Source organism: Rousettus aegyptiacus, unplaced genomic scaffold (genome assembly GCF_014176215.1).
Source record: "Rousettus aegyptiacus isolate mRouAeg1 unplaced genomic scaffold, mRouAeg1.p scaffold_m13_p_6, whole genome shotgun sequence".
In the NCBI taxonomy this organism is placed as follows: domain Eukaryota; kingdom Metazoa; phylum Chordata; class Mammalia; order Chiroptera; family Pteropodidae; genus Rousettus; species Rousettus aegyptiacus.
In genome coordinates this window covers 27844212-27858244 of record NW_023416309.1, presented here as the reverse complement: position 1 = coordinate 27858244, position 14033 = coordinate 27844212, and the positions used below count along the sequence as shown (strand labels likewise).

The 14033-nt window shown below is 32.7% G+C and overlaps 1 protein-coding gene across 1 annotated transcript in view; it reads right to left on the bottom strand.

Annotated features, from left to right (window-relative positions):
- The window catches only part of PCDH15 (protocadherin related 15), a gene marked incomplete in the record, with an annotated part of 701567 nt that overhangs the window by 137076 nt on the left and 550458 nt on the right, over positions 1-14033 (bottom strand). Inside the window, 1 exon segment of the mRNA XM_036222126.1 lies at positions 4569-4685. Coding sequence (XP_036078019.1) covers positions 4569-4685 — 117 coding nt within the window.

Sequence of the window (14033 nt, the reverse complement as noted above, 5' to 3'; positions counted from 1 at the left end):
CATGGCGGTTTCTTAATTAGAAGAGAAACATTTACATCACAAACAGTTAAATCTAATATTGATTTCAAGTAATGTTAACAATATAATTGTTCTTGAAAGAGATCTATAAGCTAAAAAAAGGAAAGTGACACAGATCCTTAAAACACTTAGCTAAACCTTTTCTAGATATTAATCATGAGTAAACTTTTGCACAAAACCTTCCCTTTTGTATTCATTTACACTTTCAAATCTAATTATAACTCATTGTCATTTTATAGATCAAGTCCCAACTGTTTCATGGTGTGCTTTCTAATTAAGTATCAGAAACCAAAGGGAGTAAGTCTGGGGCTACATTGTCTCAATTTTCACAAACTGACATGCATCATAAAGATAGTTCATGATAATTTCCATAATATAATGTGAAGGAAAAAAAAAAGGAGCTGTGTACATTCCCCCCACATGCTCCAAGGTTAGCAAATATGGTTAATAAGCAGTGATCTTTAAAAGTAGAGTTTCTGCAACATTGGTAGCAATAACCTAGATCAATATAGCATAACAACACAAGATAGCATGTGGTGAGTGAAGAAAAAAATATTGTGGAAATATCAATGAAAAATGACATAAGACACAAATGTTATCTGCAGTTAAAAATACAATTTTAGAACATACCTGGCCCTGAATAGTATTAACTATTAGACATAAAGCAAGCAGGAAATCATGGATAAAGCCAATTTTTGCTTTCATTCTACTGTATGCCCTTTGCTAATAGAGTGCCACAGAATAATCATTTGAAAGGTTAAGCATTTTGAGATCACTATAATTACCTGGCATTATTGGGTGACATTATGACATTTTAATAAAACACAAGATATGCATCATAAAAGAGAAAAAGAAAACCGATCATCTTTTTTACTCTCTAGAGATCAACAAAAGTGCCCTTGAATGATTGAGAAGGGTATTAAAGCCACCTATGAAAACACTTTAATTCTTCAGGTAGCCTGTCTGGACTGTGAAAAATTAGTACAGCTCTCAAAGTCTCAATGGGGGGTGGGGGTGAGGGGGAATCCTCACATCTGCAATTACTGTCCCTTTATAAAAATATTCTCTGAAAAAAAGTATAGTGAGAATACTCATTGATTTTTAAAGCCAATTACTATTGAGAACTTACAAGATCTTTTCTATGGAGTATATTTTTTGCATAAATCAGCCTCAAAACCTGAAAAGAGAAGCCTTCAATGCCTAAATAATTCTTACACTACTATATGTAAAAAAGAAAGTTTGTCAAAGTTGCTATTATTAAACACATTCCAATTACTGCTTTACTTCAAACAAGAATCTTATAAATTTCTAAAATGCATGAAATGGAAAGAATAATACAACCATGAAAAGGTAATCTTCCATGGGTCCCAAATACTTTTTTGGAAATAAGCAAAGTGTAAACTGCATTTAATTATCTCAATTTTTCCATGTCCACATGCTCAAAAAGGACATTATTCTGTCAGGCATTTACCCTGCCCACAAAGAGAACTCTTGTACCATGAGGTCTGACTTGTAGTTTCATTAAGAATAGACATATGCAAATGGAAATTACACTTGCAGTTTTGTGTTTTGTGAAAGTTTGGAGTGGGAGGTCTCTGGTGAGAAGAAAGAAAAGGTTAGCAATTTTTAATATCCAAAATGATCAGTAATTCACTATTCATATCTCTGGTGAACTACAGAATGTCAATGCTGTCACAAAAGCAAGGCAGAAAATAAAAGTCCTAACAGCTTTAATTCATTGGGAAAAAATCCCTGGAAGATTAGCACTTTAGTTTTGCACAACATGCATTTTATAATTCTTAATTTATATTCAGCAACAATGTTCTCTCTGGCTTTAAGACCTTACCCAGTTTCTCTATCTGATACTTCAAAAGATTTTGTTGTTGCTGTTTTCTAATTTAAAATGGATGGTTCTCACCTCATTCAAAAGAAACAAGATGCCTTGTAAAAGAGGTGACAAACCTCTAGAAATTAAATTATTATTGCTGAAATGTAACAATACCTAATATAGGAGGGTGCAGACGCTGAGCTAAGCAAGACATACACGTCACCCTGCTTAATTCTCGCAGCCCTCTAATGACCAAACTGAGGCTTAGAGACACTATAGAATTTCCCTAGGGTAACAAATAGCTAAATTTCTGAAAAATTGGCAATTTGACAATTCTAAAGAGCATAGAAATAACTGTTAATTTATTCATTTATTCAATTATTCAACAAATCTGAATACATTACTAAGTACCAAGCATAGTGTGCTAGATGTGGGAATACAAACCAGAATAAGTTTTGATTCCTGACCTCAAGGATGTTACTTTGGAAGAGAGGTCATTAAGTAAACACAGTGTCACCATAGATATTACAGCCCCTAGTAGTAAGAGTCCTGAACAATACATAATTGAAACTATCATCTTCTAATTAATAAAAATTTATAATAGAAACAAAGTAGAAAACAGTTGGCAAACTCATCCAACAGGTAACTTATTCTGTATTTATAGCACTGACATAAAATAATAAATGTAAAATCGATCATAATATTTTCAAAAATTGTATAATATTTATCTTCTAAAAATTTTTAATGGAATTGAGCTTTTATTTCAAGTTTGTGTAGGTTTACCTGAATTGGGACTGTGCTAATTTAAGGGACCCAATTTGCAGCAATAATTGGAGAACTCAATGCTGATTACTAGTTATACCAAAGGACTGTTACTGTTTTGAGGATTAAAACTGAGTCTGATGTCAAATATATTCACTAAATTAGATAAGCATGCTCAGTATTTCAATTGAATGACTGGCATCTGCTTTTTATCTACTGAAAAGCCAGTGTTAGATATTAAATGTTAAAAACTACTAGTGGGAATGCACACCTAAGAACTTTCAAAGAAATATAGAATTTGAGCCTGGTAAATTTACATAAAAGAGCTTCAGAATGTAAAAACAGGGCCTTTTTATTAATAAATAATATAGCTTCTTTATTGAACAGAAAATGGACTAAGACAACTTCTCTCATGTTGGCAGAGTGATCTGAATATCAAATCAAGTACCAAGGTCACAGGTGCTGAACATGAAGCGAGTTTGCCATCTATACTAAGACTTTGAGGTCTGTCTGGTATAGCTGACCAGTAGGTCTACTTTTAGTCTTTTATCATTAATGCCATTACACTTAACACTATCTTAAATTCTGCATAAATGAATATTTCTCAGAAATATGTATATTTGAAGATGCTGTGTTTGCTGACACTCATTTAGGACAGTGTGTTTTGGTTTCTATGTGCAGTTGTTTTTCCTATAAGATTGAAATCAGTTTCTGGAGAGCAAAAACTGGTTTGCACAATGACCATTACAGAGTTCATGCTCAAAATATGTCTTGAATAGAACTGAATGTGTATTTCTAATTTCAAAGTATTTTGTATCTCTGGCAGTTTACTTACAAAGCAGAAAAAACACCAATTCACATTCACCATCTCTATTGGTGTATCTGATGCTATGAAATTTTGTCTATCATATGTCCCAAGATGCAATAAATGTTTCAAAGATATTTTAACACATGAGAAAAGAAGCTTCTGAGTGAAAGGTCATCACTTTCATGTTAACATTATTATTTTCAAGATCTTTAGCCACAAAAGACTTTGTATGGCTTTTGTGATAAAAATGTTATGACTGTCATTCACCTTTTATTAAATCAATAGCATTACCTAAATACTATTTATATTAGCAATAGGAAACAACTTTTAATCACTTATAAAATTCAGGTCTTCTACTTTCTCACTTTTCCAAAATGGTTTATTTAGTACTTTTAATATTTTTCTAGAATATATCAGCCACTGACCTATAGTGTGAACTCACTGCAAGTAAAAAATGTTAATCATCATTTGGTTGTTAGGAGAATAAATAATTAATATTTATAAAACACTCGTCATTTATAAAAAGCATTTATATAGATACTATTACTTATATATGCTATTTTTAATACATTAAGATAACAACATTAAGAAAAATTTGCCTCACTTCTGCTAACATTGTAATTGAAAACCCTCAATTGAAAAGCAATTTGAGATATCTCAAAAGAGGTAAAATTCTGGATAATATGAGAATCTATTAAATATGTTATAAAAGCAATACTAAAATTTTTGTTTACCAAAATTAACCATTCAATATAAGTATTAAATCATATGTTGATTTAGAGTTTGATAACAAAATAGTCACATATGAATAAAATGGAAAATACTTAAGGATAAAAACCTATCTTGAGTAAACTAAGCTTATACTATTCTAAGGAATCCAAATGATACTGATTCTAAACACTGACAATTCTTTAAAAATATTTCTAGTAAGACAAAAAGTATCCCTCTAATTGTCTAAGGTCAATAATAGTCATTTGAAATATGTACCTGTACAGGTACAGGTGATCTATACCTGTGGTTCAATAGGCAAGAGTATATAACATGTATGAGAATGAATCACCTGTGCTGTCTTAGGAACTGGATCACTCATTTATGGGTGTTAGAGATTTTCCTCACTACAGTTCAGAGAATTAATCAAGGTCTTTTACTTACAGGAGGGTCTGCATCTTCAGCATAAACGGTTGTGATAGGTGTACCTTTGACAGCATCTGGAGCCACCATCCCTTTGTAGATGCGTTTACTAAACACTGGAGGATAATCATTCATATCCTGGAAAACACAATTAAGAGCTTAGTACTTGGGTTGTAACTGGGTTAGGTGCACAGTTTTTTGACCAGCTTCCCCTCTTCATATTATACAATCCATTCATATCATATAACCCTCTGTCAGCCTTCCATCATCTCAATTCTATTACTTTCACTTTAGTATGGTGCTCCAGAATAAATTGTCGGAGTTCCTATATTAATATGTCCGAATGGTATCAACAGAAGGTCATTCTGCTCAAGTAAACAGTCTGTCAAAACCACCCACCACCACCGAATACACCTGTTAGAGACTGGAGTGATGCTTGAGATTTCCTTAAAGATACTTCTATTGGAATAATATATTACCAAACTTTGAAAACAAGTAAGAACAAATTTTATAAAAAGTGCTATTCTATGAGACAAGTATAGAAGATATTTTTGTTTGTGTTGTTGTTGTTTTTAAAAAGCTCTTCAATGTTTCTGTTGTAACTTCAACTTCTTTTTATCTTTAGCATAATGGTATGATTAGAACATTTCAAATGCAAAGTGCGAAGTATTCTTTGATGCCATCTTACATTTTTGCAACTGTAAAATGATAAAAGGATGTTTTCCCTGTAGCACACCACAACAATGACAAAGAAGATTAGGTGTTCTTGTAGACAGAAAACAATGATAATTTACTTAAGGATTATTTTCAAAGTAATTTATATGCACCTTTTTATTTTTATAAGTGATATTAGTACATTTTTATTTATGTAGTATCACTCCTTGATCAAATATTCATCAAGTTCCTCCTATTTTAATGATCCACTGCTAGGCAGTGGGGATACTGCGGTGAGTCAAAAAAAAAAAAAAAAACAAACAAACTGATGCTCCTGTCTTCATGTCACTTTAGTACTATTTGACCAGTAAAGTACTGAGCCCACAGATAGGTTAGTGACTTTGCGTTAATTAAACTACTTATTTTGCAGAGACACACTGATAGATCTGATCCCTTGAAAGCAAGACCATTTTTTCTCAAACATTTTATCTTTTATAGAGAATTGCATATTATTTTTTTCCTCAAAAACAATGTTTATTAATATGGCTGATTTATATTTCTACAATTTTTTCATTTTAAAATAATCATTACATCCTTTCATTTTTAAAAGAAATTTGGGTCAAACATACTTGAGCCTCAAGCTAAATGTGTTAATTATCTTATTCTCCAGGTCATCTTCTTCTCACTACAGAGTTGCCTTCTGAGTTGTTAATATAAAGGAATCCAAAGACTCTAATAAAAAATAGATCTATATTGTAAATAAAACTGAAAAATAAAAAGATATTTTCCTTTGTTTTGACATGTAGTATTCACGACCTCTTTCATGAAGAAGAAGAAGAAGAAGAAGAAGAAGAAGAAGAAGAAGAAGAAGAAGAAGAAGAAGAAGAAGAAGAAGAAGAAGAAGAAGAAGAAGAAGAAGAAGAAGAAGAAGAAGAAGAAGAAGGAGTCCTTTTGTAAATTATGACCTTTGATCTGATCAAGTAAATGAACAAAAGGAAGTACTGGTTCTCTATAATGAGGGTAGTGTAGGGTGTTGATTTTGAGGTTCTAAGGTATGGGGTAAATACATAAAACATTTGCAAGCATACTATTTCACTCTTTTCAAGAGTGACAATTATTTTTAATGAGTGAACCCTGTAACTGCAAGGATAAAAATCCTTTAGCACCCCTAAATTATAACTTCTGATAATTAGGAAAGAAGGAGCCCAGTACTGTAATTTTTCTGTACATGAGTCTCCAAAGTCACAGAAACTCAATATGCCCCTATGAATTTTATTCTTTTTTTCTCCAGGGACATTTAAACCTAATGTTAAAATGTATTTTTTGGATAATTTGATTCTTCGGGACAAAAATAAAGATATGTGATATTTTAGTTATGTAAATACATAGTTGCCAACAGTGATGAGTATAATGTGGCCTATTTTTTCTGAGAAAATATTCACAAGATTCACCTTCTAACTGAATGTACAGTGGATATTTTTATGATCTGGCCTCACAAACTAATTAAATGCAAACCTAAGGCTGTATAGAACTAAAGGCCATTAAAAAAATTGGTATCTCCCACTATAGTTTGCTTTCCATTGACAGGATGAAGAATAAAGCAATGCGATTATTGTAGCAGTATTTCTTATGATACATTATCTACTATTGGGGTTACAATCTTTTACTGTGGCTAAGATGTGCAGTCAATTACACATACTCCTTGCACAATGCATTATTTCAGAAGAGAAAATTTATTGAAATGTAATGCCAATGAACGTAATCAATAGTTCCATATATTTATGCTTCAGGGATGTCTGAAGAAAAATGTACATAATCTGCTTCTGTAAGAATATTTTATCATGCAGCAAATTAAGAATAAAAAGCACTCTTCAAAATCAAGTCCCATTCTGTTGTCCATTATTCCACTAGAGGGTAGTATTGGCAAAAAGAAACATTTCCTTTTTTTTTGCTCTAGTTAACAATTTTATCACTAAGATCCTTAATACTTTACTTTTTGTGGTTTTATTTTTTGCTGGTTTGAAAAAAAATGAGTTTTCATGTTCTTAAAGCATATTCTGAATGTAACCATCATTCTCAACTAGAATACCACCATGTTGTTCTTAAAAGAAAAAAAAAAATCATTGTACTCCTAAACTTATAATCTGGTCTCATGTATTAAGCAAATAAAACTGCACCCGAAGGAACAGTTAGCTAGGAGAAAGAAAATATGAGTTTCATTTATTGACTTTCTAGATTAGGGTCTAAAGTAATCGCAGACACAATTTCTACTTTGGCAGACCACAAAGTAGTTTCAAGGAACTTTTCTTAATGAGTATACAAAGAAAATAGGATCTTGCTGGTGAGATTACAAATTAAGAATAGGTTCTCCATAAACAATAAAGAGAAAGAAATGATGAATACATACATGTTTTTAATCTTCTTGAATCATGGGTAAAAATTATTCTAGATGAAAGGCTTTTGCCTGATAAAAATGTAATAACTGGTTATACTCAGATCGTCCTTTTAAAACTGATGAAAATATATATAGAGAATCCCAGCCCTCAGCCTCTTAAACTCTCACACATGTTCTGTGAGGGGACACGGATGTTGTGTGTCCGCAGGTGAAATGACTTCCTTTACTACTACAGTACTGTCTAGCGTTAGCACTACCCATGCAGAACTGTTTAGCTGCTCTGCCTTCAGAAACCCTGTAAGGCTATGGAGCTGATACCTAATCTTCTTTGGTAGACTACACAATTAATTTCTCCTCTACCTGGTATCAGTTCTGTTTTTCACTGCCAGACACCCTCTATTCGCTGTCTCGATTGTTGTTTCTTATATGATCTGCCTTCTGCTGTTTGTTCCCTCTTGGTTTCTCTACTTGTCTTTTCTGACCTTCTCTCCCTTCTCTTATGGTTCTATCCCCACCTTCAGTCCCATATCCTGGCCCTGGCTTCTTTCCCTAAGGAAAGCATTCATTCCATGACCTTCCCTCTACTCTCACTTCTACAGCTGTTCTCACTCCTTCTAACCTCTAGGCAACATGCACTAAATTAAAAAAAACAAGTCAAGAAGCCCCTCCCCTCATTTGCCCACTGTTCTTAGCATCCCCCCTCCATTCCTCCAGCAGTCCCCAAATAAAGCCCATGTCGATGCGGGGTGCGGGGGGAGGGTTGTGGGGGGAAAGGAAAAAGAAAAAGAAAAAGAAAAGGCCCCACTCCAGCCAAACAGTTTTATTTTTCTGTTTTGCATGAGGCTCTCTCAAACACAAATCATAAACATTTATCGACTTTTTAAAACAATCATAAAACACTGCAAACAACTTTCTTAGTTGCCTAAATTTGTTTTTGTTTAATCTGGTATTTCTGAGTTTAGAACTGTTATGATTATTTTTTTTTTTTTGTGGTAGTATATCCCTGGCATAGAAGTAATCAAAGTTATGCTTTGTCACAAGTAGCAACATGTACACTGTGTTGTATAACTATTGATATTGATGGAACTCCTACTGGGCTTTAGACAGTACTTTAGGTGCTGGGGATATGATTACCCCCAGAAAGGCATAGTGCCTGCTGGTACTGAAGTTACAGTTTAGTGTGGAAAGCAAACATTAAATAAATAACGTCGAGTGTGATACACATGATAGAAGAGGAAATACAAGGATATGATAGGAGTGTATAGTAAGGAGTTAAATTAACTAAGTTAACATAGGATACATTTCTGTTATCTGAGCAACCATCCCATTACTCATGTTTTTTCCAAATTGATATTAATTAGAAGAGGATAACAGTACACGATACTGACAAACCCACTGATTCAATACACGATTCCATCCCTAGTTTCCCTATGTTGGAATTGTGATGAGGAGAAAAAAGAGTTGATGTATTTTTGGAATTTTTTTCCAAGCCATAACACTATGGTCAATTGAGAGAATAAGTGCATATTCTAATCTCGGATTAGATTCTAACAATACCATCCTATTTCAGACTTTCTCAAAAGTGCATAATGGTTAGATAGATAGATATAGATAGATATACATATTGATATAAATTTAGATATTGATATAGATGATGTAGATAGATATAGATATAGATATAGATATAGATATAGATATAGATATAGATATAGATATAGATAGATATAGATATGTGTGTGGTTTATTTTTACTGTGTATGTGAAGTGTGTTAAATTTATCTCAATTAATGTACTTAAAATATGTTAGCTATTTTTATCATTATTCCTACTTTAAATATAAGAAAACTGAAGCTTAGAGAGAATAATTTGATCATAGTTATCCAGCTAATAAAGGATAGAGCTATGATTTAATTCTTGTATTTCAGATTTTATAAACATTTCAACATTGGAGGTGAAGAAGAGAACTGGAAAAGTCATCAAAAGGTTATATGTACAATGGCTTGGGTACAATTTTCATTTAAAAAAATCCACACATAACTTAAAATATCTCTCTCCAAAAGTATTTTACATTTAAAAAAATTCTTCCTACCAGATACTACACTTTTATCTCAATAAACTGGTGAGCTTCTAAACATTACATAATGCTAATCTATTTCCCTGAAGATAATTTTTTACAATTATTCATAAAGCTTTTTTATTTGTTTAGTAAAAAGAGAGTTATAACTGTTGTATTTATACTCTTAAAACAATTTATTTAGTATTTAACCCTAGAATAGTTATTTTCACTAAAACCTAATGAGGTTTTTTCAAAATTACCTTTGAAAAAGTAGTCTTATCAGAAGCTTTACAAAAAGAATCCCATGATCAATTGTGAGAAATGTGGGAAATCACATTTTATTTTCTTGAGATTCACAATGTACACTAGAATATCAAAGGATCCCATATGAAAGCCTACAGTGTAGAGATCTGTTTACTTCTGTATAGCCAGCCCAGTGTTCCCCAAATCCATTTATCTATGAAATTCATTGTATATGAAACACCCACTATCATCTTGAGGAGCTAGTGTTCTATAAAATGTATCTTGAGAGAGTCTGAAAATATTGAAGGTACAAACCAATACTGTTTGGAATAGTATATGACTTGGGTGAATTCAAATTTTCAGAAAATATATTGAAGATTCCAATACATCAAGAGTACACTCCAATATGTGGCCACCAATTCATCAGTGTGAAGATAGTAGCTACAGCAATGAAGGGATTGGAAAATGATGGCAGTGCCTAGCAGTAATTGGCATCAATGAGCTTATCAGCATCTTTTGTCTCCACTGGGAGGCAATTCAGTTTTAGAGCATTGTGACAGTAGCAGTCCTGGTCTCATTTGCCTTGGGCGGCAGGGGAAAATGTGATAATCACTAAAGGGTAAAAGAACTTAATCATAACACAAATGAGACCATTTTTCTTTGAAACTTCTAGATATCAGTGGGTGATATTTGAGGAGCCATGAAAGACCTATAAAATATGAATTATTACTGCTTATGACATAGTATTTTTTAGCTCTGGGCATATACATTTCTAGTTTGGTTCTAGTGTTACATCTTAGTTATAAAACTCTAGAAAAGCAGAGTATGCAGATACTTTAAAAAACTATCTGACTTAGCTCCATGATATACTTCCCCCCAATATATTCATGTTCTTTAAACTTTGTGGTGAATATATTAGAAAAAATACACTAATAATACAACAGTGCAGAATAGAATGGAGGAAAACATTTGAAGACCATAGCCCAAAACAAGTGTTTTCTCCAGGTCAACTAATTCCAAAGGGGAAATTGGCAGGCTGTAAAAAATAAGGATCAATCTAGTAAACCATATTCCCACTAGCTGGTTCATTGAAATCATCTTTTATCCAATCTCCTCTTTCTAGAGAAAAGAAAGGAAATACGATGGAAATTTTGAAATGTCCAGAGGTTCTTATTTGTTTGAATCCTGAACTTCCTCCTGGTCAAACCATAGCTCCTCTGACCAAATCAAAATCATATTCTACCAATACTGTCACAATGGAGCATCAGTGGCACCTACTATTTCCATGGTTTGTAAAATGCCATCTTGGTACTGGAAATAGAGTTTATATCTAGAAAAAATCAGAAAAGCCTCTTTCTACATTTTATGCAGGTAGGAATATTTATTTTCTACCTAGAAGAGGAGACCCCTCTGAAAGATGAAAATGCTAGGTCCATCTTCCAAGACTCACTGCATTTCCCATCAAGTCTGGCCCTTATGGATAGTCTCATTTCTGATCTTCCCACCTATTTCTGTGTACTCCCATACCTGTAACCCTCTAAAGCAAGTAAACACAGTCAGGGGTGAGTCCAGTCTCCTCCCTTCACAGAAGCATCTTCCTCACTCTTTCTCTTACTCCCATGCAGCCATTTTATCTAAAATTACAATAAGCAAAATGACTTGTCATCTTTTGATCTTGGACAAGTCCTTCACACTTCCTTTAGTGCTTCCCAGGGCTGTATATTCATTCATTAACACATTTCAACTATTCTGGCTTGTATTCAGCTTTTGGCTTACTGTAGAATATGGACCTGCATGTTTTCTAGAGGGCAGATTTTCCTCTGGATTTTACGTTTTAAACTATTCATAGCTTTATTTTTATTTTCTGGCGATTTACCCATATCAACTAATTTCATATTATCACAGACTCAATACTAGATATTCAATAAATGTATAATAAAAAAAGCCCTGTTTTATCAATGTTCTATTAAAAATTACAACAAAAGCATATCATTTTATATGATTATCACTGATTTTGATTAGCATCCTTAAAATTTGACACTAAGAAAGCTCTTTGCAGGTGTCTGTCATAAAATTCTATTTTCTTTCTACTGTGAAATACTTTTCCTTCCAGATAGTACTTCTCCAATTTTCACTCTAATTTTAAATGAGTTTGATGAACTACGTATTAAGTGCCCGATATTTTTTTTCTTTACAAAAGAAATTATATTTTTGCTCATTTTCAAAGAGAGATCTTCAAGATGCTTTTCCTGTGGTGAGTATTTTGAGTAGAAATATATTGTAGCAAACACCGTGCAATTATGTTATCAGCAAAAGAGCTTGTCAGTAGTGCAAGTAAACAGACCAATAGCAGAAAATCTGCAAGCTTTGAAAAGATCTACATACGTGGAAAAATGAGAATTGTACGTCATTTTCTCTTCAAAAAAAAAACAAGTGTGGTTTTTTTTTATGGGCCCCCATAGTATATCTTGAGTGATTAGGAAAAAAAGAAAGCAATAATTAGCTTGGATTTGTGGAAATCATCTACTAAGTTTATTACACTTATAGTACTTGAAAAAGAGGAAAAGTGGCATAAAAAATATGTAGAATTAAATATTAAGTTTAATTGTGCAATAAATCAGAAATAACTTTGTATAGGTCAGGAAGACCCAACCAATAAAATGGTTTGACTTCTCTAAATAAGACAAGAAAATCGAGACAACAAAATTTAATTAACAGTCTCCTATTTCTGAGGGAGAAATAAACGCATCAATGAGCAACTCCTTCCCATATTCTGATATAGAAGGCTTGAATGACACCCATATTTTAAAATAAGGGGTGGTAATGGAACAGAGAATGCATTTTAAGAAATTTGAATACCAAATAAAGAGTGAGAGGCTCATTTAGTGCACATCTTGCTCCTTTAGATAACATATTTGGATCAATTTGACCCCCAAAATTTCTTCTGTCAAAATAAATAAATAAATAAATTAGAAGTCCAAGCAGGCAAATCAAAACCTCTGAGGGCTTACAACTCTCTTCTATCAAGAACATCCATCCTGAGAGAGAAGGCTATACCATTTGAGTATCCATCTTTGGATCTGGGATGAATAGAAGGAAGGTCATTAGTAGCAATTAGTAGTATTAACAGTCTTCTCTTATTGCCCCAAAGTATCAATAAATGGATTATTTTTCTATTTTAAATATTTTAAGTGTTCAATTCTACCAAACCATATGGAAGGCAAGGGAAAACCAAAGTAAGATGGCCAAAATTTTTATCTGGTCCAGAAGCCATTTTGTTATAGTTAGTTCATTTAGGTCATTCTTGTGTTAGTCATTTTTTTTTTTTTTTATCTCTTTCTGTATTATGTTTTCATAACCACCAATATTATTATGTTCCTAAAATGTTTTTATAAACTGCTTTCTAAATTTCTAAATGTCATGCCACAATAGTGTGGCAAAATAGTATTTCAAAACATGGGAAGCCCTACAGGTCCTTGGTGATTTTGTGAGGTCCCTTGTTCCTTCCTTAGGCTACTAGAGAATTTAAAAATTATTGTTTCAGGAAAGGGATACAAAAAGAAAGGCAGGTAACCTAAGAAAAGATTTTAATAGTTTAAATTCCTTTTCCCAAAGAGAACTTAATGCTGAATAAAATTTAACTCCCTGAAATAAATATAATTACCACTATCTGAAATAGATGAATTTCTTAGGATAGAGAGACATAGAATGGAAGAAGTAGGTACAGCCCATTGTGGATTCCTGAGAAAGAAGGAATTCATACCCTAATAAAACTCTTCATACAGCTTTTATGGCTTCTGAGAATGGAAGGGACTTGTGCTTCCATTCCAAGGAAGTTTAGAGGAGTCAGCAAGACCCTAGGAAAGAAATGGCATCAGGTTGTACTGGCAGATGAACCTCAGTCAAGTGTAAAGAAAAAGCAGTGAAATAATTCCTGGGCCTCACTCTGACAGCAGGATTATCTTAAACAAAACAAAACAAAACAAAACACCAAAAAATAGACCCAAAGATTTTACAGTTAAGAACATTGAAGTGTTTACCTAATGATAAATACAGTTATGCTAATTATATATTGGTTTAATCTTTAACAGTCTTTTATGTTTTCATATTGATATTTTATCATCTAACAAAATCAATAG